This window comes from Melanerpes formicivorus, unplaced genomic scaffold (assembly GCF_026170545.1).
Source record: "Melanerpes formicivorus ecotype bairdi unplaced genomic scaffold, bMelFor1.0.p_v2 SCAF_1971, whole genome shotgun sequence".
Classification (NCBI taxonomy): domain Eukaryota; kingdom Metazoa; phylum Chordata; class Aves; order Piciformes; family Picidae; genus Melanerpes; species Melanerpes formicivorus.
Window position 1 is genome coordinate 1 of NW_027144322.1, and position 20,690 is coordinate 20,690.

At 61.5% G+C, this 20,690-nt stretch overlaps 1 protein-coding gene across 1 annotated transcript in view; it reads left to right on the plus strand.

Annotated features, from left to right (window-relative positions):
- The first annotated feature begins 15 nt into the window (after nucleotides 1-15).
- The window catches only part of LOC137461382 (voltage-dependent L-type calcium channel subunit alpha-1F-like), a 23,568-nt gene continuing 2,893 nt past the window's right edge, over nucleotides 16-20,690 (plus strand). Inside the window, 35 exon segments of the mRNA XM_068171137.1 lie at nucleotides 16-525; nucleotides 1,401-1,502; nucleotides 1,537-1,684; nucleotides 1,803-1,908; nucleotides 3,167-3,247; nucleotides 3,249-3,307; nucleotides 3,394-3,536; nucleotides 4,427-4,579; nucleotides 6,072-6,112; nucleotides 6,114-6,269; nucleotides 7,476-7,579; nucleotides 7,676-7,697; nucleotides 7,699-7,837; nucleotides 7,941-7,972; nucleotides 7,974-8,025; nucleotides 9,057-9,144; nucleotides 9,777-9,803; nucleotides 10,590-10,750; nucleotides 11,137-11,362; nucleotides 11,887-12,094; nucleotides 12,444-12,564; nucleotides 13,164-13,252; nucleotides 13,420-13,461; nucleotides 13,643-13,700; nucleotides 14,142-14,176; nucleotides 14,178-14,275; nucleotides 14,781-14,910; nucleotides 15,252-15,311; nucleotides 16,255-16,361; nucleotides 16,818-16,905; nucleotides 17,694-17,801; nucleotides 17,930-17,982; nucleotides 18,556-18,702; nucleotides 19,588-19,789; nucleotides 20,364-20,522. Coding sequence (XP_068027238.1) covers nucleotides 498-525; nucleotides 1,401-1,502; nucleotides 1,537-1,684; nucleotides 1,803-1,908; nucleotides 3,167-3,247; nucleotides 3,249-3,307; nucleotides 3,394-3,536; nucleotides 4,427-4,579; nucleotides 6,072-6,112; nucleotides 6,114-6,269; nucleotides 7,476-7,579; nucleotides 7,676-7,697; nucleotides 7,699-7,837; nucleotides 7,941-7,972; nucleotides 7,974-8,025; nucleotides 9,057-9,144; nucleotides 9,777-9,803; nucleotides 10,590-10,750; nucleotides 11,137-11,362; nucleotides 11,887-12,094; nucleotides 12,444-12,564; nucleotides 13,164-13,252; nucleotides 13,420-13,461; nucleotides 13,643-13,700; nucleotides 14,142-14,176; nucleotides 14,178-14,275; nucleotides 14,781-14,910; nucleotides 15,252-15,311; nucleotides 16,255-16,361; nucleotides 16,818-16,905; nucleotides 17,694-17,801; nucleotides 17,930-17,982; nucleotides 18,556-18,702; nucleotides 19,588-19,789; nucleotides 20,364-20,522 — 3,573 coding nt within the window. The 5' untranslated portion in view covers nucleotides 16-497.

Genomic DNA, 20,690 nt, shown 5'->3' on the forward strand with positions numbered 1-20,690 from the left:
ACCCCTTTACATGTCCCCAACCCTGCCCTAAATACCCCCCAGACCCTTTTAATTGCCCCCAACCCTGCCCTAAATACCCCCCAGACCCCTTTACATGTCCCCAACCCTGCCCTAAATACCCCCAGACCCTTTTAATTGCCCCCAACCGTGCCCTAAATACCCCCAGACCCCTTTAAATGCCCCAAACCCTGCCCTAAATACCCCCAACCCTGCCCTAAATACCCCCAGACCCCTTTAAATGCCCCCAACCCTGCCCTAAATACCCCCAGACCCTTTTAATTGCCCCCAACCCTGCCCTAAATACCTCCTAGACCACCTTACTTATCCCAACCCTTCCCTAACTACCCCCCAGACCCTCTTAAATATCCTCTAGCCTCCTTTAAGCACCCCCAGCCCTTCCCTAAACACCCCCAGACCTCCTTAAATACCCCCAAAGCTCCCAGCCACCCCCCCAAAACCCCAAAAAGGGACACCCCCCCCCCCCCTTGTCCCCCAGCATGTCAGAGTCAGAGGAGAATGGAGTGGGTGAGTTTGGGGGGGTCTTTGGGGGGGAGGGTCCTTAGGGGTCTTTTGGGGGGGGGGGGTCCTTAGAGGTCTTAAGGAGGTCCCTGGGATTTGGGAGGGATGTCTTTGAGAGGGGTCTGGGGGGGGTCTTTGGGGGCATCCTTAGGGGTCTTAAGGAGGTCCCTGGCATTTGGTGGGGGGCATCTTTGGAGAGGTCCTTAGGGGTCTTTGGAGGAAAGGGGGTCTGGGATAGGGGGGGGAGGCTCCTACAGGGTCTTAAAAGAGTCCTTAGGGGTCTTCAGGAGGTCCCTCGGGGGGGGGATCCTTAAAGGTTTTTAGGGGGGTTCTTAAGAGTCTTAAGGAGGTCCTTGGGACTTGGGGGGGGGTCCTTAAAGGTTCGGAGGGGGTCTTTGGGGAGATCCTTAAGGTTCTGAAGGAGGTCCCTGGGGTTTGGGGGGGGTCCTTAAATGCTTTTGGGGGGGATCCTTAGGGGTCTTAAGGAGGTCCTTGGGATTTGGGGGGGAGTCCTTAAAGGTTTTTGGGGGGGTCCTTAGGGGTCTTAAGGAGGTCCTTGGGATTTGGGGGGGCATCTTTAAAGGCTTTTGGGGGGGTCCTTAGGGGTCTTAAGGAGGTCCCTGGAATTTGGGGGGGTCCTTAAAGGTTTTTGTGGGGGTCCTTAGGGGTCTTAAGGAGGGTCCCTGGGATTTCGGGGGCAAGGGGTGTCACTGTGGTCTTGAGGGGCTCCTTAGAGGTCTTGGGGGGGGTGTCTCTGAGGGTCTTGGGGGCAAGGAGGGAGTGTCACTGGGGGTCTGGGTGCTCCAGAAGGGTCTGGGGGTACCCCGATTTTTGGGGGTGGTCTTTAGTTGTGCCTCCCCCCCCCCCCTTTTTTCCTACAGCCCCCCCCAAGGAGCTGCCCTCATTGGCCGAAGCCTTGGCCCAGCCTTTGAATGGGGTCGCTGGTGGAGGGGGGCCCATAGGAAACGGCACCCCCCCCGGGTGGGGGGGGAGGAGAGGGCACCCCTCACCCACAGCCACGCCAGCGGCGGCCCCCACACCCCAAAGGTCACCACAAGGGGGCGCAAGCGGCGGGGGGGGGCCTGCACCGCTCCCCCCGGGCCCTCTTCTGCCTGCGCCTCAACAACCCTATCCGCAGGGCCGCCATCAGCATCGTGGAGTGGAAGTGAGCAGCTGGCGAGGGGGCTGCTGGGGGGGCTTCAAGGGGTCGAGGAGACCCCTCCCCAAGTTTTTAACCCCTTCACCCCCTCTTTTTTCCCACCCCCAAACCCACAACCCCAAAGGCCTTTCGATATCCTCATCCTCGCCACCATCTTCGCCAACTGCGTGGCCCTGGGGGTCTATATCCCCTTCCCTGAGGATGACTCCAATGCCTCCAATCACAACCTGGTAAGGGGAGGACCCCCCCTCAAATTCACCTGGAGACACCCCCAGCCCCCCTTAAATTTAGGGGACACCCCCTGCCTAACATCACAGCACCCCCAGACTCCACCTTCCCCCTCAAAGCTTGAACTGGTGCCAGTAAGGTGATGAATAAGGTGTGGACCCCACCTCATGGGGGGGGGGTGTCTTTGGGGGGCTTGGTGGGGACCCTAAATTCATGGGGACCCCCCCTCAAATTTAGGGCCCCCTGCCCTAATGCCACAGCACCCCCAGAACCCAGTCCCCCCCACCCCCAAAAGGTTTAAACTGGTCCCAGTAAGGTAATGAGAAAGTGAGGACCCTACTTCAGGGGGGGCTTTGGGGAGGGTCTTTGGGGGTCCCTAAATTCATGGGGACCCCCCTCTCAAATTTAGGGCCCCTCCCCCTAACACCACAGCACCCCCAGAACTCAGTACCCCCCCCATCCCCCCCCCCCCAGCCACATGGCTTTTGTGGCCTTTAAGCTGCTTTGAGTTAATCTCAGCTTAACCCCCCCCCCAGGAAAGGGACACTGGGGAGGGAGGGGGGGCCCAGATGGACCGGGGGGGGTGTCCCCAAGAGTCCCCAGATCACCCTGGGAGGGTCCCCAAATGCCTCGGGGAGGGGGGGGTCTGGAGGCACCTTAGGGGTCCCCAAATGCCCCTGAGCGGGGGGGGGGGAGGATCCAGATGGTCTTGCAGGAGGGTCCCCAGATGTCTCAGGGGGGGTGCCAAATGTCTCTGGGCGGGTCCAGATGGACCTGGGGGGTCCCTAAATGTCTTGGGGGGGAGTGTGCAGATGTTCCTGGGGGGTCTTCAAATGTCTCTGGGGGGTCCAGATGGACCTGGGGGGGGTCCCCAAATGTCCCTAGGGGATCTACAGATGTACCTGGGGGGGGTGTGGGTGTGTCTCAGATCAGTTGCCCTCCACACCTCCATCCCCTCACCCAACACCTCATTAGGGTGTTAAGACCCCAAAACTCCTTTGAGAGCCCCCTTCAAATTTCATGGGGAGCCCCCAAATCCCCTTGGGGACCCCCAGAATTCCAGCGAGGAGCCCCAAAAGCTGTGCTGGACCGTGGCTCTTGTTGGTTGCCCTCCACACCTTCAATCCTTCACCCAACCCCTCCCCAACACCTCGGTTGGGTCTTGAGACCCCAAAACTCCTCTGAGGATGCCCCCAAAACCCCTGGTGGGACCCCCAAAACCCCTGGTGGGACCCCAACCCCAGGTCCTTACTCACCCAGGAACAGGTGGAGTATGTCTTCCTCATCATCTTCACGGTGGAGACCTTCCTGAAGATCATCGCCTACGGCCTCCTGCTGCACCCCCAGCGCCTACATCCGCAACGGCTGGAACCTGCTGGACTTTGTTATCGTGGTGGTGGGGTAAAGGTCGAAGCCCCCCCGCCCCTCAAATTGGAGAAGGTGGTCTCTAGGAGACCCCCTCCTCAATTCCTGGCCTTCTCCTGAAGCCTCTTCAGCGTGATCCTGGAGCAGGCCTCCCACAAGCCGGGGGAGGCACACCACATGAGCGGCAAACCAGGAGGCTTCGACGTCAAAGCCCTCAGGGCCTTCAGGGTGCTCAGGCCTCTCAGGCTGGTCTCAGGGGTGCCCAGTAAGACCCCCTCCTCAAATTTGGGGACCCTCTCCTCCATTTAGGGGCTCCCCACTTTTAAGTGAGGTCACTGGAAGCAGACTGAAAATCAGCCTTGAGTCGGGGCCTCCCCTCCGCAAAGTAGGGACCTCCCCTCCTCCAGTTAGGGTTCCCCTCCTCCAGTTAGGGTTCCCCTCCTCTAGCTGGGGACCCCCTCCTCAAATTGGGGACCCCCTCCTCCAATTGGGCACCCCTCCTCAAATTGGGGACCCCCCCTCTTCAAATTGGGTACCCCCTCCTCACATCAGGGACCCCCCCCCCACTTTTAAGGAGACCACTGGAAGTAGACTTAAAATGGGCCTTAAGTGGGGACCCCTCACATGCAGCCTTCAAAGTGGGGCCTGCAAGTGGCTTGAGGCTGCCTAAGAAGGGTTAGGACACCCCCTTCCAGATCCAAATGAAGCCCCCAGACTCAAATTGGCACCCCCAGGCCCAAATGAAGCTCCCAGACCCAAATCAGTCCGTCCCCCCCCCAGACCCAAGTGAATCCCCCAGACCCAAATCCTCCTGCTTGACACCCCCATAACTGCCCCCAAGAGTCACTGAACTCCCTCAACATACCCCCCAGGACCTCCTCTCAGCCCCCAGCCTCACTCAACCCTCCCAGGACCCCCTAAATCAACCCTTATCCCACCCTTATCCCCTCCCCACATGATGCCCCCAGCCCCAAATCCCCTCCCATAACCTCCTCAAGCACAACAGCTCCTCGATACCCTTCAGCTCCCTTCTCTCAGCCCTCCAGGCTCCCTCAACCCCCCTTAATCCCCTCCTAAATCACCCTCTAGCCCCCCTCATCTGAAGCCACCAGCCCCAAACGAAGCCCCCAGCCCCATTTTTGCCCCCTCCCCCAGGCCTGCACATCGTTCTCAACTCCATCATGAAGGCCATGGTGCCCCTGCTGCACATCGCCCTGCTGGTCCTCTTTGTCATCATCATCTACGCCATCATCGGCCTGGAGCTCTTCATCGGCCGCATGCACAAGACCTGCTTCTTCATAGGCTCAGGTCAGGGGGGGGCCACGGCCCCACAGCCCCCAAAATCCACCCCAGAACCCCAAAATCCACCCCAGACCCCACAACCCCGCCCCGGACCCCAGCACTTCCCGGTTGCATCCTGACAAGGCCGCTCTGAGCCTCCCAGCACTCTCAGACAGCAGCTCAAAGGTCTTAAAGATGCCCCTAGTACCCTAAATCTACCCTAGATTGTCCCCCCAGCACCCCAAAACCCCCTCTCAGCACCCCAAAATCCACACCCAGCACCCCAAAAATCCCCCCTGACCCCAGCACTTCCCAGTTGCATCCTGACGAGGCTGCTCTGAGCCTACCAGTGCCCCCAGACAGGAGCTCCAAAAGTCTTAGGGACCCCCTCACAGTGCCCCAAATCCACCTCCAGCACCCCCAAATCACCCCCAGAGTAACCCCAGATGCACCTAGCACCCCAAAATCCAACCTAGCACCCCAAAATCCACCCCTGACCCCAGCACTTCCCAGTCACGCCCTGACGATGCTGCTGTCTGCCCCTCAGACAGCAGCTCAAAGGTCTTAAGGACCTCTCCCAGCACCCCAAAAATGACCCCCAGCACCCCAAAATCCACCCCTAGAATCCCAAATCACCCCCCAGCACCCCAGAATACCCCCAAACCCCCAACTCAGTGGTCCAACCCCCACCCCAACCCCCCACTTTAGGCCTTCAGTTTCCCCCAAACCTCCCCTTTAGAGCTCCAAGCCCTCCCTTTACCCTTCCCACTCCACTCCAGGGCTGCACCCCCAGCTTAGGGGTTCACCCCCACCCCAAAACCCCACTTTAGGAGTTTACCTCCAGCCCAAACCCCCCCTTTAGGGGTTGAAACCTTTACTTTAGGGGTTCAACCCCCCCCTTTAGGCCTTCAACAACCCCCCCCTTTAGAGCTCCAAGCCCTCCCTTTTACTCTTCCAACCCCACTCCAGGGCTGTATCCACCCACTTTAGGGGTTTCACCCCCACCCCAAACCCCCACTTTAGGCCTTCAACCTCCCCTTTAGAGCTCTAACTTCTCCCTCCACTCTTCCCAACCCCACTCCAGGACTGCATCCTCCCACTCCAGGGGTTCACCCTCACTCCAAACCTCCACTTCAGGGGTTCAAACCTCCACTTGAGGGGTTTGAGCCCCCCCAGCCCCCACTTCAGGCCTTCAACACCCCCCTTTGGAGCTCCAAGCCCTCACTTGACCCTTCCTACCCCACTCCAAGGGCTTCATCCTCCCACTTTAGGGTTTCACCCCCCACCCCAAACCCCCACTTTAGGGGTCCAAACCCAAACCCCCACTTTAGGCCTTCAACCCTCCCCTTTTAGCCCTCCAAGCCCTCCCTTTACCCTTCCCACCCAGCTCCAAGCACTGCACCTCCCCAGCTCCAGCGCTGCACCCCGCAACTTCAGGGCTGCAAAACCCCTGCTCCAAGGGGGGGGAATCCCCTTTAATTTTGGGGTTTTCTGTCCCCCTCTCCCCCTAATTCCTCAGACCTGGAATCAGAGGAGGATCCCTCCCCCTGTGCCTTCTCGGGGGCACGGCCGAGCCTGCCTGCAGAACAACACCGAGTGCCGAGGCCGCTGGGAGGGCCCCAACGGAGGCATCACCAACTTCGACAACTTCTTCTTTGCCATGCTCACAGTTTTCCAGTGCATCACCATGGAGGGCTGGACTGATGTCCTCTACTGGGTGAGCACCCCCAGAAATCTCCTACAGCACCCCAAAATCCACTAGGGGCACCCCAAAATCTTCCCCCTCCCAGCTCTGAGCTTGCCCAGCCGAAGCGGAGTCCCCAGGCTGGTGCCTCAGCATCATCCCTGTGCTGCTAATGTGGGGGTTGGGTTTTCCCCCATCCCCAAACCCTCCAAAATCCACCTGGGTCACCCCAAAATCCTCCTAGCTTGCCCTAAATCACCCCCAAATCCACCAGGGGCACCCCAAAATCATCCCCTCCCATCCCCAAGCTCGCCCAGCTGAAGTGAACCTCTCAAACCTCCATCCCAGTCCCTCCCCAAACACCCCAAAATCCCCCCTGAGGGCTCCCCAAGTTAGCCCCATCCCCCTCCAAAATCCCTCCCAAACCCCCTCAAGTCCCCTCCAACCCCACCAATCACACCCAAAGCCCCAAGTCACCCCCCCAGCCCCCATAAGTCAGCCCCAATTATCCCCAAATCCCCTCAAGTCCCTCCAAGCTCCCCCAAATGCCCCGCAAGTCACCCCCAAGCCCCCTATATCCTCACTAGAGGGCCCCCAAATCCTCTCTACCCCCCTCCAAATCCCCTCCAGATGCCCCCTAAGTCCCCTCCAAACCCCCCAAGTGACCCCCCAAGCCCCCTTTATGACCCCTAAAGGCCCCCCAAGTCAGCCCCCACCCCCCCAAATCCCTTCCAACCCCCCTTAAGTCCCCCTCCAACCCCCACCAATCACCCCAAAACCCCTAAGTCCCCCCCAAGTGACCCCCAAGGCCTCCCAAGTCACCCCCAAACCCCCTAAATCCCACTAGAGGCTCCCCAAATCCCCTCCAAACCCCCTCAAGTCACCCCAACCCCCCCACCAAACTCTTCCAAATGACCCCCTAATTCCTCAAGTCACCCCCAAATCCCCTCAAATCACCCCAACCCCCCACCAAACTCTTCCAAATGACCCCCTAACTCCCCCAAGGCACCTCCAAATCCCCTCCAGGCTCCCCACATCCCCTCCAAACCCCCCAAGTCACCCCCAACCCTCCCAAGTCACCCCTAAATCCCCCTCAGTGCCCCCAAAATCCCCTCCAAAACCCCCCCCAAATCCCCTTCAAACTCCCTCAAATCCCCTCTGACACCCCACAAATCCCCTCCAAACCCCCCCAGGTGACCCCCAACCCCTCCCAGGTGACCCCCAACTCCCTCTTTCCAGATGCAGGATGCCATGGGCCACGAGCTGCCCTGGCTCTACTTCGTCAGCTTGGTCATCTTTGGCTCCTTCTTCGTCCTCAACCTGGTGCTGGGGGTGCTGAGTGGGTAGGACCACCCCCCCCCCCAAGCCCCCTCCCCATTTTCCCCTTAGCATGTTCCAGGTGGGATTCCCCCCCCCCGACTCTTTAACCCTCCCCCCAGAGAGTTCTCCAAGGAGAGGGAAAAAAGCCAAAGCCAGAGGAGACTTCCAGAAGCTGAGGGAGAAGCAGCAGCTGGAGGAGGACCTGAGGGGCTACATGGATTGGATCACCCAGGCTGAGGACCTGGAGGGGGAGGATGAGGATGGGGAGCACGAGAAGCACCGTGAGGATCTTTGCTTTAAACCCCCCCCCACCCCTCCCCTTCCCCCTGAGTCCCTTAAGCCTTCTCCCCTCACCCCAGTGTTTTGGGGCACCCCTCCCTGAAGGTTTGACAGCCGAGGACCTGATGGGGAAGAGGGAAGCCAAGGCTCAAGTGGCTGCGCCATGCCAGCCACTCCACTGACACCCATGGTGAGGGCTTTGGGGGGGCCCTGGAGGGGCTTTGGGGGGACCTAGGTGGATTTGGGGGTGATTTAGGTGGATTTTAGGGGGGTTGGAGGTAGAGGTGACCCCAAAACCCCCCCAGTAGTGGCACAGGGATGAGGCTCAGGGACCAGCCTGGTGAGCTCAGAGCTGGGAGGGGAGGATTTTGGGGTGACCTTGGTGGGTTTTTGGGGTGACCTAGGTGGATTTGGGGGGTGGTTTAGGTGGATTTTAGGGGGGTTGGAGATGCAGGAGACCCCAAAACCCCCCAGTAGTGGCACAGGGATGAGGCTGGGGGACCAGCCTGGGGAGCTCGGTTCAGCCTGGTGAGCTCAGAGCTGGGAGGGGAGGATTTTGGGGTGACCTTGGTGGGTTTTGGGGTGACCTAGGTGGATTTGGGAGTGATTTAGGTGGATTTTAAGGGGGTTGGGGACGGAGTAGGCCCCAAAACCCCCCAGTAGTGGCACAGGGATGATGCTTGGGGACCAGTATGGGGAGTGTGGCTCAGCTGAGTGAGCTCAGGACTGGGAGGGGAAGATTCTGGGGTGCCTCTGTTGGATTTTGGGGTGATTTGGGGTGACATAGGTGGATTTTGGGTGATTCTGGTGGATTTTGAGGTGATTTAGGTGGATTTTAGGAGGGTTGGGGATGGAAGAGACCCCAACCCCCCCCCCATTAGTGGCACAGGGATGATGCTCAGGGACCAGTCTGGGGAGTTGGGTTCAGCCTGGTGAGCTCAGGGCTGGGAGGGGAAGGATTTTGGGGTGACCTTGGTGGGGTTTTGGGGGGCTTAAGTGGGTTTTGGGGTGACTTAGGTGGATTTAGGGGGAGTTGGGGATGGAGGAGACACCCCCCCCCCCATTAGTAGCACAGGGATGATGCTGAAGAGCTTTAACCTTGCTCCCTGTGTCCCAAACCCTTGCCCTTGCCCCCAAATCTTGCCTCCTGCTCCCCCAAATCCTGCCCCCTGCACCCCTAAATCCCCCCCCTGCAACCCCTAAACGCTGCCCCCACCCCAGCCAGTTTGCCTGGCAGTGAAACGACCTCAGTGAACACAGAGGCGGCAGGGGAGGAGGAGCAGCAGCCCAGCGCCTGCCAGCAGTGCCTGTGAGGGACCCCTGGGACCCTCCCCCAGCCCCCAGGACCCCCCCCCCAGAGCCACTGGGACTCCCCCACATTCCTGGGACCCCCCTCAAAGCCACTGAGACCCCCCACACACATCCCTGAGACCCCCCCCCCCCCCCATCCTTAGCATGCCCCTAGAGTCACTGAGACCCCCCCCAAGCCCCTGGGACCCCCCCCAGGGTCCCTGAGCCCCCACCCCGGTGTCACTGGGACATCCACATAGCCACCACGACCCATCCAGGACCCCCAAACTGACCCTGGGACCGCCCCAACACCTCCCCATAGTCAGTGTGCTCCCAAAACTGAGACCCTGAGACCCCCTCTGACCCCAAAATTAACCCTGGGACCCCCCCAGACCTCAAAGAGATGCTGGGACTCCCCCACAGGCAATGGGACTCCCCCCCCAGGACCCCAAAACTAACCTGGGGACCCCACCCATAACCCCTGGGACACCCCACCCCCACCAAACCACTGAGACCCCCAAACTGACCCTGGGATCCCGCCTCAGGACCCCCAAACTGTCCCCAAGACCCCCTCCCAGACCCCAAAACTCACCCTGGGACCCCACCCCCACATTTCAGGGTAACTTTGAGTTGTTTTCCTCTCCCCCACAGGGCCAAAATCACCAACACCAAGTTCTGGTGAGTGGTGGCAACAAGGTGGGGGGGAGACCCCAAATCTCTCCCCCTGCACCCCCAAATTCCCCCTTCCTCCCCCAAATCCCCCCTTGCACCCCGATTTTTGCTCTCTGCACCCCCAGTTTCCCCCCCTTTCCCCCCCCCGATTTTTCTCTTCTACCCCAAATTCCCTCCTGTCACCCCCAATTTTTGCCTCTTGATCCCCCAAATTCCCCCTTCTAACCCCCAAACTTCCCCTTGCACCCCCAAATTTCCCCCCTCCACCCCCAATTCCCCCCCTGCACCCCAAATTCCCCCCCTTGCACCCCCCATTTTTGCTCTCCAGACCCCCTAATTTCCCCCTTCTAACCCTGAATTTCCCTCCTGACCCCCAACTTTCCCCCTGCACCCCCAACCCCCCTTGCACCCCGATTTTTGCTCTTTGTACCCCCAGTTTCCCCCTGCACCCCCAAACCTCCCCTTCTAACCTCAAATTTTCCTGCTGCACCCCCAAATTTCCTCCTTTTACCCTCAGATTTTCCATTTTACCCTCAATTTTTGCTCTCTGTACCCCCAAATCTCCCCTTCTAACCCCCAATTTCCCCTTTGCACCCCAATTTCCCCCTTGCACCCCAATTTTTCCTCTCTGCATCCCCAAACGTCCTCCTTTTCCCCCCAAATTCCCCTCTGCACCCCCAAATTTACTCCTCCTCCCCCAATATTTGCTCTCTGTTCCCCCAAATTTCCCTCCCTGCGCCCCCCAAATCCCTCCCGTGCTAACGCGGCGCTGTTCCCGGCGCTGTCCACCAGGCGGCGCTGCCGGCGCCTGTCCCGCCTGTGGCGGAGGCGCTGCCGGGCGGCGGTGAAGTCGGTTTGGTTCTATTGGGCTGTGCTGCTCTTGGTCTTCCTCAACACCCTGACCATAGCCTCCGAGCACCACGGGCAGCCCCCGTGGCTCACACAGACCCAGGGTGAGGCACTGGGAGCGACTGGAAACAACTGGGAGGGACTGGGAGCAACTGGGAGGCACTGGGAGCAACTGGGAGGTACAGGGAGTGGAGTCCTGAAGAGCTGCAGTGGGAGATGCTGCAGTTGAGGATGGGAAAGAGAGAGGGGAAAGGGACTGGGAGGCTACTGGGAGCGGCTGGAAGCTACTGGGAGGCTACTGGGGCTAACTGGGAGCTCCTGGGAGGAGTTGGGAATGGAGGAGGTGGGAAACTGATGTGGGGGCCAAGGTGGGAATGAGAAGCAGAGAGCAGAGGGGGACTGGGAGTAGGCTCAAAGCCAGCCGGGGGCAGCTGGGCTGCTCCTGCGGGGCTGCTAAGAGCTCCTGCGGCTCTCTGGCGCCCCCCCTCAGCCTACGCCAACAAGGCTCTGCTGTCGCTGTTCGCCGCCGAGATGCTGCTGAAGCTTTATGCCCTGGGGCTCTCGCGGTACTTCTCCAGCTTCTTCAACCGCTTCGACTGCTTCGTGGTGTGCGGGGGGGTGCTGGAGACCGCCCTGGTGGAGCGCGGAGCCATGGAGCCCCTGGGCATCTCCGTCCTGCGCTGTGTCAGGCTGCTCAGGGTCTTCAAGGTCACCAGGTGAGGGCACCAGGGGACATAGGGAGGGTGCCAAGGGGCACGGGGAGGGTGCCAGGGGGATCAGGGAGGGTGCCAAGGGGCACAGGAGGGGCACTCCTGAGGCTGGGCAGCCCCCTGGGTGCCTCTCTGTGCTGCGTCAGGGCTGGGGAGAGGCTGACGGGGTACCAGGTGAGGGCACAGGGGGACCAGGGCAAGCTGGGGCACTGAGGGCATCGGGGCCACCAAGGGCATCAGGGCCAAGTAGGTTCATCAGGGGCATCAGGGCCACCAGGGGCACTAGGGCAAACAGGATCACCAAGGGCACCTGGGCCAACTGGGTCACCAGGGGCACCTAGGCCACCAAGGCTACCAATGCCACCAGTGCTTCCAAGGCCACCAATGCCACCAATGCTACCAGGGCCACCAATGCCACCAGTGCTACCAATGCCACCAGTGCCACCACAACCACACCACACCCCCCCCAGCGTGGGCATCTCCTCCGTCCCAGTGCTCCCAGTACTCCCAGTTCCAACTCCCCCCCGCAGGCACTGGGCCTCCCTGAGCAACCTGGTGGGGTCGCTGCTGAACTCCATGAAGTCCATTGCCTCCCTGCTGCTGCTGCTCTTCCTCTTCATCATCATCTTCGCCCTGCTGGGGATGCAGCTCTTTGGGGGCCGCTTCAGCTTCGACGAGACCCAGACCAAGCGCAGCACCTTCGACACCTTCCCCCAGGCCCTGCTCACCGTCTTCCAGGTACCCCCCCCCGGGACCCCCACAGGGCCTGGGGGACCCCAAAGTTCATGGGGGGAGCTCAGAAGGTCGTGGGGGGACACCAGAGTCATGAGGGGAGCTCAAAAGGTCATGGGGGGGACCCCAGAATTCATGGGGGGAGCTCAGAAGGTTGTGGGAGGAACTCAAGAGGTCATGGGAGGAGCTCAGAAGGTCGGGGAGGATATACTGGGAGCACTGGGAGGGTGAACTGGGAGCACTGGGAGCACTGGGAGGGTGTACTGGGAGGATGTACTGGGAAGACTGGGAGGATGTACTGGGAAGACTGGGAGGGTGTACTGGGAGGCCTGGGCTGATCCCAGTTTGCCCCTAGATCCTTACTGGGGAGGACTGGAACGCGGTGATGTACGATGGGATCATGGCCTATGGGGGCCCTGTGTTCCCTGGCATGCTGGTCTGTGTCTACTTCATCATCCTCTTCATCTGTGGCAACTGTGAGCACTGGGGGCAACTGGGAGGGGACTGGGAGCAACTGGGAAGGGACTGGGAGCAACTGGGAATGGGTTGTAGAACTGGTATGGGAGCAAGGTTGGGAATGAGAAGTAGAGAGGGACTGGGAGCAGGAGGAAAGCCAACCAGAGGGGAACTGGGAGGCTACTGGGCTGACTGGGAGGGGACTGGTGGGAGGCTACTGGGCTGACTGGGAGGGGACTGGGAGGCTACTGGCCTGACTGGGAGGGGACTGGTGGGAGGCTACTGGGCTGACTGGGAGGGGACTGGGAGGCTACTGGCCTGACTGGGAGGGAACTGGTGGGAGGCTACTGGGCTGACTGGGAGGGGACTGGGAGGCTACTGGGCTGACTGAGAGGGGACTGGAAGGCTACTGGGCTGACTGGGAGGGAACTGGAAGGCTACTGGGCTGACTGGGAGGGAACTGGTGGGAGGCTACTGGGCTGACTGGGAGGGGACTGGGAGGCTACTGGGCTGACTGGGAGGGACTGGGAGGCTACTGGGCTGACTGGGAGGCAATTGGGAGAGTACTGGGAGGCAACTGGGAGCTACTGGGAGCCACTGGTTAACCTTTCCACCCCAGACATCCTCCTCAATGTCTTCCTGGCCATCGCTGTGGACAACTTGGCCGACGGCGACAACATCAACTCGGGGGGGGGGCGGCGACAAGAAGTGAGCTTTCCTGGGCAGGGGTCTTGGGTCCCAGAGAGGTTCCCCTCAATTTGGGGGAACCCCCCTCAACTTTGGGGACCCCTCCCAAACCCTCACTTCCCCCCTCTTCCCCCCCCCCCCCCCATTTTTTTTAACCCCTTCCTCACATGAACTCCCCCAGGGACAAGGGTGGGGAGGCTGAAAGTGGCAGCCAGGAGGTCAGCATCAAGGTGGGTAGGGGGGGAGCCCCCCTGACCCCTCCCCCCCAAAGTTCACCCTCCCACCAGGCACCCCCAGAAGCCCCCAGAAATGGAGGGGCTCCCCAGAAAATGGGGGAAGGGGGACACACACACCCTAAAAAGGGGCAGCAATGATCTGCCCCCCCCGGGTTTTGGTGTGGTCTCCTCCCAGGTTGAAGGAGAAGGAGAGGAAGAGGAAGAGGAGGAAGAAGAGGAAGGGAGTGAGGAAGGTGAGGAGGGGGGGACTGGAAAGGGACTGGGAGGAACTAGGAGAGGACTGGGAGGCACTGGGAGGGGACTGGGAAGGACTAGGATGGGATATGGGGGGGACTGGAAGGGAACTGCGATGAGATATGGGGGGACTGAAAGGGAACTGGAAGGGACTAGGAGAGGACTGGGAGGCACTGGGAGGGGGACTGGGAGGCACTGGGAGGGGGACTGGGAGGCACTGGGAGGGGATATGAGGGGACTGAGAGGGGTGTAAGGGGGTGGTGGAGGGGGGAACAAGGAGGTTTTGGAGTTACTGGGAGGCACAGGGAGGATACTGGGAGGGCATTGGGCTAACTGGGGGATACTGGGTGGGCACTGGACTAACTGGGAGGGCACTGGATGGGCACTGGGCTAACTGGGAGGCACTGGGAGGGAAGTGGGCTAACTGGGAACCCCTCCAGGTGGAGAGGAGGCCGGGGGGGATGCAGGCAGCCTGGGGGGGGTCCCGGCTGGAGGCGCTGGAGGAGCCTCCCAAGCCCAAGGTGGCTCCGATCCCGGAGGGCAGCTCCTTCTTCCTGCTGTCCAGCACCAACCCGTGAGCCACTGGGAGGGGCTGGAGGGAGGGATTTGGGAGGGGGAAACTTCAATCCACCACAGGGAACCGGGAGGAGTGGGACTGGGGGGGCACTGGGAGGGACTGGGAGCGACTGGGAGGGGCTTGGGAGGGGCTGGAGGAGGTACTGGGAAGGGCTGGGAGAGGTTGGAGGAGGGACTGGGATGGGAACTGGGAGCGACTGGGAGGAGAGGCTGGAGTAGTGACTGGGAGGGGCTAGGAGCAACTGGGAGCTGCTGGGAGGGGCTGGAGGAAGGGGTTGGGATGGGGGAACTGGGAGGAGTGGGACTGGGGGGCACTGGGAGCACTGGGACTGGAACTGGGAGGACTGGGAGCACTGGGAGTGGAGCACTGGGACCAGCTGGGACGAGAATACTTCAGGAGGTGGCCTGGTGGAGGGGGGAGAGGTAGTGGTGGGGGGTGGTCTGTGTGCATTAACTGGGAGCCACTGGGAGGGACTGGGAGCAAGGGTTTCAACTGGTTGCAGGCTGCGGGTGCGCTGCCACGCCCTGATCCACCACCACATCTTCACCAACCTCATCCTGGTCTTCATCATCCTCAGCAGTGTCTCCCTGGCAGCAGAGGACCCAGTCCGGGCCCACTCCCCCAGAAACCACGTGGGGAAACTGAGAGCTACTGGGATGAGCTGGGAGGGGGCTTGGGACAGCCTTGGAGCTGCTGGGGGGAAAGGGTGGAAATGGGAGTTGGGTTTGGGGGCGTTTGAGGGGGTCAGGTCTGCCCCCTCCCCCTCCACCCCAGCATTGTGGGATACTGGGAGCTACTGGGATGAGCTGGGAGGGGGCTTGGGACAGCCTTGGAGCTGCTGGGGGGAAGGGGAAAGGGTGGAAATGGGGGATTTGGGGGTTTGGGGAGGCTTGGGGGTTTGGGAGGGGTCAGGAGGGGTCTGGGAATTGCAGGGGAGGGTCAGAGTCACCCCAATTGTTGCCTCCCCCCCTAGATTTTGGGATACTTTGACTATGCCTTCACCTCCATCTTCACTGTGGAGATCCTGCTCAAGGTGCCCCCCTCGAGGGTTCCCCCCAAATTTTGTCTGGGGGGTCCTTGATGGGTTTTGGGGGGGTCCTGGGGGGTATTTAGGGGTCCAAGTTAAGAGAGGAAGGGGGTTGGGTAATCCCAAATTTTTGGAGGGGGGGCTGCAAGACTTGAGGAGGGTTGGTAAGGGGTCCCCAAGGGGTTAATTTGGGGGTGGGGGGTGGGCAGGGATTTGGGGGGGGGGCTAAGATTTGGAGGGATCCCTAAGATTTTTGGGGGGTTTCATTTTTGGGGGTCCCCAATATTTGGGGGGTCCCTAAGATTTTTTTGGGGGGTGTCTTAGAGTCTTGGGGATTCTCAGGGTTTTTTAAGGGGTCCTAAAGGGTTTGGGGGGGTACCCAAGATTTAAGGGGGGGAGTCAGGGCTTGGGGGGGGGGTCCCCATTATTGAGGGGACATCTCCAGGATTTTAGAGAGGTCTTAGGGAGTCCTTGGGGGGAGGTGGGGGGAGGGGAGGTTTTTGGGGTGCCCCCCCATATGGGGGGTTCTTAGAGGGTCCCCCAAGGGGGGGGGTCACTATAGGGGTGGGGGGGGGTACCTGGGTTTTTAGGGGGGGGTCTCAGGGGGGTCCCCATGAGGGGATTTGGGGATGGGTCTTTGGGGGGGGGTCCCAGGATTTTAGGGGGTCCTCGGGGGGGGGGGGATTGGGTCCCAGGGGTCTTAAGGGGTTCCCAGGGGCAGTTTGAGGGGGGTGTTAATTTAAGGTTCCCCCCCCCCCTCAGTGGAGTTCTTAGGGGGGTCCCCAAGGGGGTTCCCAGGATTTTAGGGGTTCTTAGGTGGTCACCAGGAAAGGGGGTTGGGGGGGGGAGGTCCCTGGATTTTAGGGGGTCCCCACGGGGTGGTGTTGGGGCAGGGTCGAGGTTTTCAGGGTCCCCCCTGAGCAGAATGGTGCTGCCCCCCCCCCCCCAGATGACCGCCTTCGGAGCCTTCCTGCACAAAGGATCCTTCTGCAGGAACTGGTTCAACCTCCTGGACCTGCTGGTGGTCAGCGTCTCCCTCATCTCCTTTGGCATCCAGTGAGCACTGGGGGGCACCGGGAGCCGCTGGGAGGGACTCTGGGAGAGATGTATGGGGCACTGGGAAGGACTGGGAGAGACTCTGGGGGCACTGGGAGGGATGTTGGGGGCACTGGCAGGGACTCTAGGGGGGACTGGGAGGGATGTTGGGGGCACTGGGAGGGACTCTGGGGGGACTGGGGGACCCTGGGAGGAATGTTGGGGGCACTGGGAGGGACTCTGGGGGTCTGGGAGGCCCTGGGAGGGATGTTGGGGGCACTGGGAGGGACTGAGGGACCCTGGGAGGGATGCTGGGGGCACTGGGAGGGACTCTGAGGGCCTGGGGGGGCCCTGGGAGGGATGTTGGGGGGCACTAGGAGGGACTCTGGGGCCCTGGGAGGGATGCTGGGGGCTCTGGGGTTGCCTTGGAGGGCACTGGGAAGCTCTGAGAGCCCTGCTGGTGGTGCTGGTGTGCAGCTCCAGTGCCATCTCCGTGGTGAAGATCCTGAGGGTCCTGAGGGTGCTGAGGCCTCTGAGAGCTATCAACAGAGCCAAGGGCCTCAAGGTGCCATACTGGGAGCACTGGGAAGGGGGTGGGGGGGATACTGGGAGGCACTGAGGGGGGACAGGTGACAGCAGTGGCACCGGCAGGGCCTTGTCTGGGTACCCCCCAAATGTCCCCCAGTGCCACTTCTGTGTCCCCAAGGGCCACCCAGTGCCACCTGAGTGCCACCTGTGTCCCCCCCAGTGCCACCTGTGTGTCCCCAGGTGCCATCTGTCCTTATCCTCAGTGTCTGGGTGTCCCCTGGTGTCCTCTTGCCTAGGTTCCTGGGGGTCCCCAAGTGTCCCTAGGTGTCCCCAAGTGCCACCTGTGTCCCCCCAGCACATCTCCATCCTCTCTCTCCCTCTTCTCTCTCATCCCTCATCCTCCTAACCCCTCTGCACCTCCCTGGTGTCCCCATGGCCAGGCTCCTGAGTGTCCTCAAGTCCCATCAAGTGTTCCCCAGTGCCACCATGTGTCCCTAGGTGTGCCCAAGTGCCACCTCTGTGTCTCCAAATGCCACCTGTGTCCTCCCAACACACTGTCCACCACCTGTCCATCCTCTCCCTCCCTCTTCTCCCTCATCCTCCTAAACCCCTCTGGGCCTCCCTGCTGTCCCCATGTCTGGGTTCCTTGGTGTCCCCAAGTGCCACCAACTGTCCCCAAGTGCCACCTGTGTCCCCCAGCACATCATCCAACAACTCTCCATGCTGTCCCTCGCCCTTGTAACCCCTCTGGGTCTCCCTGGTGTCCCCATGGCCGAGTCCCTTGGTGTCCCCAAGTGTCCCCAAGTGCCCCCTGTGTCCCCCCAGCACGTGGTACAGTGTGTCTTCGTGGCCATCCGCACCATCGGCAACATCATGATCGTCACCACCCTGCTGCAGTTCATGTTCGCCTGCATCGGGGTCCAGCTCTTCAAGGTGAGGTCCCCAACCCCCCCCGAATGTCCCCCAATGTCCCCAACCCCCACCCCCCCGCCGGGACGTCCCCCACCCTTCCCTCCTGCCCCCCAACTCCGGTGTCCCTTCCTCCTTGTCTCCCCCTCCAGGGGAAGTTCTACAGCTGCACCGATGAGGCCAAGCACACCCCCGGGGAGTGCAAGTAGGTGGTGGCATTGTCACACCCCGCCCCCCTCCCCCTCCCGGGGTCGTTGTCACCTCCTTTGTCCCTTCCCCCAGGGGAACCTTCCTGGTTTAGAAGCCCCTGGGGACATCTCTTGCCCCTGGCCCTTTTGTTACCCCCCTGGTGGCCTTCTCACCCCCTGCTTGGTGGCTTTGTCCCCCCCCCTTGGTGGCTTTGTCCCCTCTGTCTCCTCACCCTAGAGGGCCTTAGAACCCCCCTGGGGCCAGCTCCCAGAGTCCCACCCCAAGGAGAGAAGCTCAAAGCCACATTTGGTGCCTTCCTCACCTCCCTGCTGGCACTGACACCCCCCCTGGCCACTTTGTCACACCTTTGGTGACATTGTTCCCCCCCCTGCTAGCACTGTCCCCTCACCCTAGGGGGTCTTAGAACCCCACTGGGGCCAGCTCCCAGAGCCCCACTCCAGGCAGAGAAGCCCAAAACCCACCCCGGTGCCTTCCTCACCCCCCTGCTGGCTTCCCCAGTCCCCTGCTGGCACTGTCACCCCCCCGGCCGCTTTGTCACCCCCTCGGTGGCCTTGTCCCCCCCCGCCAGGGGCACCTTCCTGGTGTACAAGGACGGGGACGTGTCGCACCCCTCGGTGCGGGAGCGGCTGTGGCACAACAGCGACTTCAACTTCGACAACGTGCTGGCAGGGATGATGGCTCTCTTCACCGTCTCCACCTTCGAGGGGTGGCCTGCGTAAGCTGGGGACACTTGGGGACACCTTGGAGACCCCCTCGGGACCCCCTGGGGGCAGCCAGGCCCAGCCGTGCTGCCCCCCAGCCCCCAGCGGTTCCCTCCTGGGCCCTGCCCTTCCTGGGGTGCTTCCCACAGGGCCAGGGGGATGTGGCCCTCTGGTGTCCCCCCAGGTCCCTGCTGTCCCCTCCCACCAGGATAGGTGTCCCTCTATCCTGGTGTCCCCAGTGTGCCCTTGGTGTCCCCAACATGTCCTTTGGTGTCCCCTCCCATGTCTTGGTGTCCCTCCGTCCTGGGGTCCCCAACGTGCCCCTGGTGTTCCCAGGGTGTCCCCTCCCATGTCCTGCTGTCCCTATGCCCTCCTGTTCCCAGTGTCCCCACCCCTTCCTGTCCTCATGTCCCCAGTGTCCCTTCCCTTCTTGTCCTTGAGTGTGTCCTTCTGTCCCCATCCCCTGCTGTCCTTCTGTCTTGCTGTCCCCACTCCTTGCTGTCCTGCTGTGCCCAATGCCTTTCTGTCCCCACCCCTCAGCGTCCTGCTGTCCTCAGTGTCCCCATTCCTTGGTGGCCTTCTGTCCCCATGCCTTGGTGTCCTCCTGTCCCCAGTGTCCTTCTGTCCCCATCCTTTGCTGTCCCAAACATCCCAATCCCTTGGTGTCCTTGAGTCCTTGGTGTCCTGCTGTCCCCAGTGTCCCCACCCCTTAGCGTCCTTCTGTCCTGCTGTCTGCAATGTCCTCACCTGTTGTTGTCCTGGCCCCATCCCTTGCTGTCCTCCTGTCCTGTCCTGCCCTGCTGTCCCCACCCCTTGCTGTCCTCCTGCCCCTCACCATCCCTCCACCCTCACCCCACCTGACCCTCCTCTGCATCCCCTGTCCCCCTGCGCCGTGCCAGGCTGCTGTACAAGGCCATCGACGCCAACGCGGAGGACCAGGGCCCCATCTACAACTACCGGGTGGAGATCTCCATCTTCTTCATCGTCTACATCATCGTCATCGCCTTCTTCATGATGAACATCTTCGTCGGCTTCGTCATTATCACCTTCCGTGCCCAGGGCGAGAGCGAGTACCGCAACTGCGAGCTGGACAAGAACCAGGTGCCCGCAGCTCCGCGGGACTGCCACTAGGGGGCGCCAGAGGGCGCAGGCGAGCAGAGCAGGCAGCAGCTAGCGGGGCGGCCACCAGGGGGAGCCAAAGGGCATCGGACAGCAGGGCGAATCCGGACAGCAGGGGTCCCTGGTTAGGAGGGTGGCCGCTGGGGGCTGCCAAAGGGCACTGGCTAGCAGGGGAAGCAGCAGCTAGCAGGATGGCCATGGGGGGATGTCAGGGGGCACTGGACAGCAGGGTCACCACTGGGGGGCAACAAAGGGCAGCAGACAGCAGGGGGCAGCACAGCAAGCAGGGAGCAGCAGCTAGCAAGGTGGCCACCAGGGAGTGCCAGAGGGCGCCAGCAGCCCCCGGGGTATGCCACCACCCCACCTTAGGTATGGTGGTGGTGCCTCCTCCTGCCTGATGGTGGCCAATGGTCACCAATGGTGGCCAGCAGTGACCAATGGTGACTGCTGGTGGCCAGTAGGGTCAGGTGGTGACCACTGATGGCTCCTGGTGACCAGTGGTGCCCGGCAGTGGCCAATGGTGGCCGTGACTTTGCTGCCCCCTGGTGTCTCGCAGCGGCAGTGTGTGGAGTACGCCCTGAAGGCTCAGCCCCTGCGCCGCTACATCCCCAAGAACCCAACCCAGCACCGGGTCTGGGCCATGGTCAACTCCACTGCCTTCGAGTACCTCATGTTCATCCTCATCCTCCTCAACACCATCGCCCTGGCTGTCCAGGTGGGGACATCTGGGGCAGTTGAGGACACCTGGGGGACCTGGGGATGCTGGGGGACATCTGGGGATGCCTGAGGACATCTAGGGATATCTGAGGATTCTGGGGGGACCTGGGGACACCTGGGGACCATGGGGCCCTTTGAGGAGACCCTAGGGACACCTGAGGATACC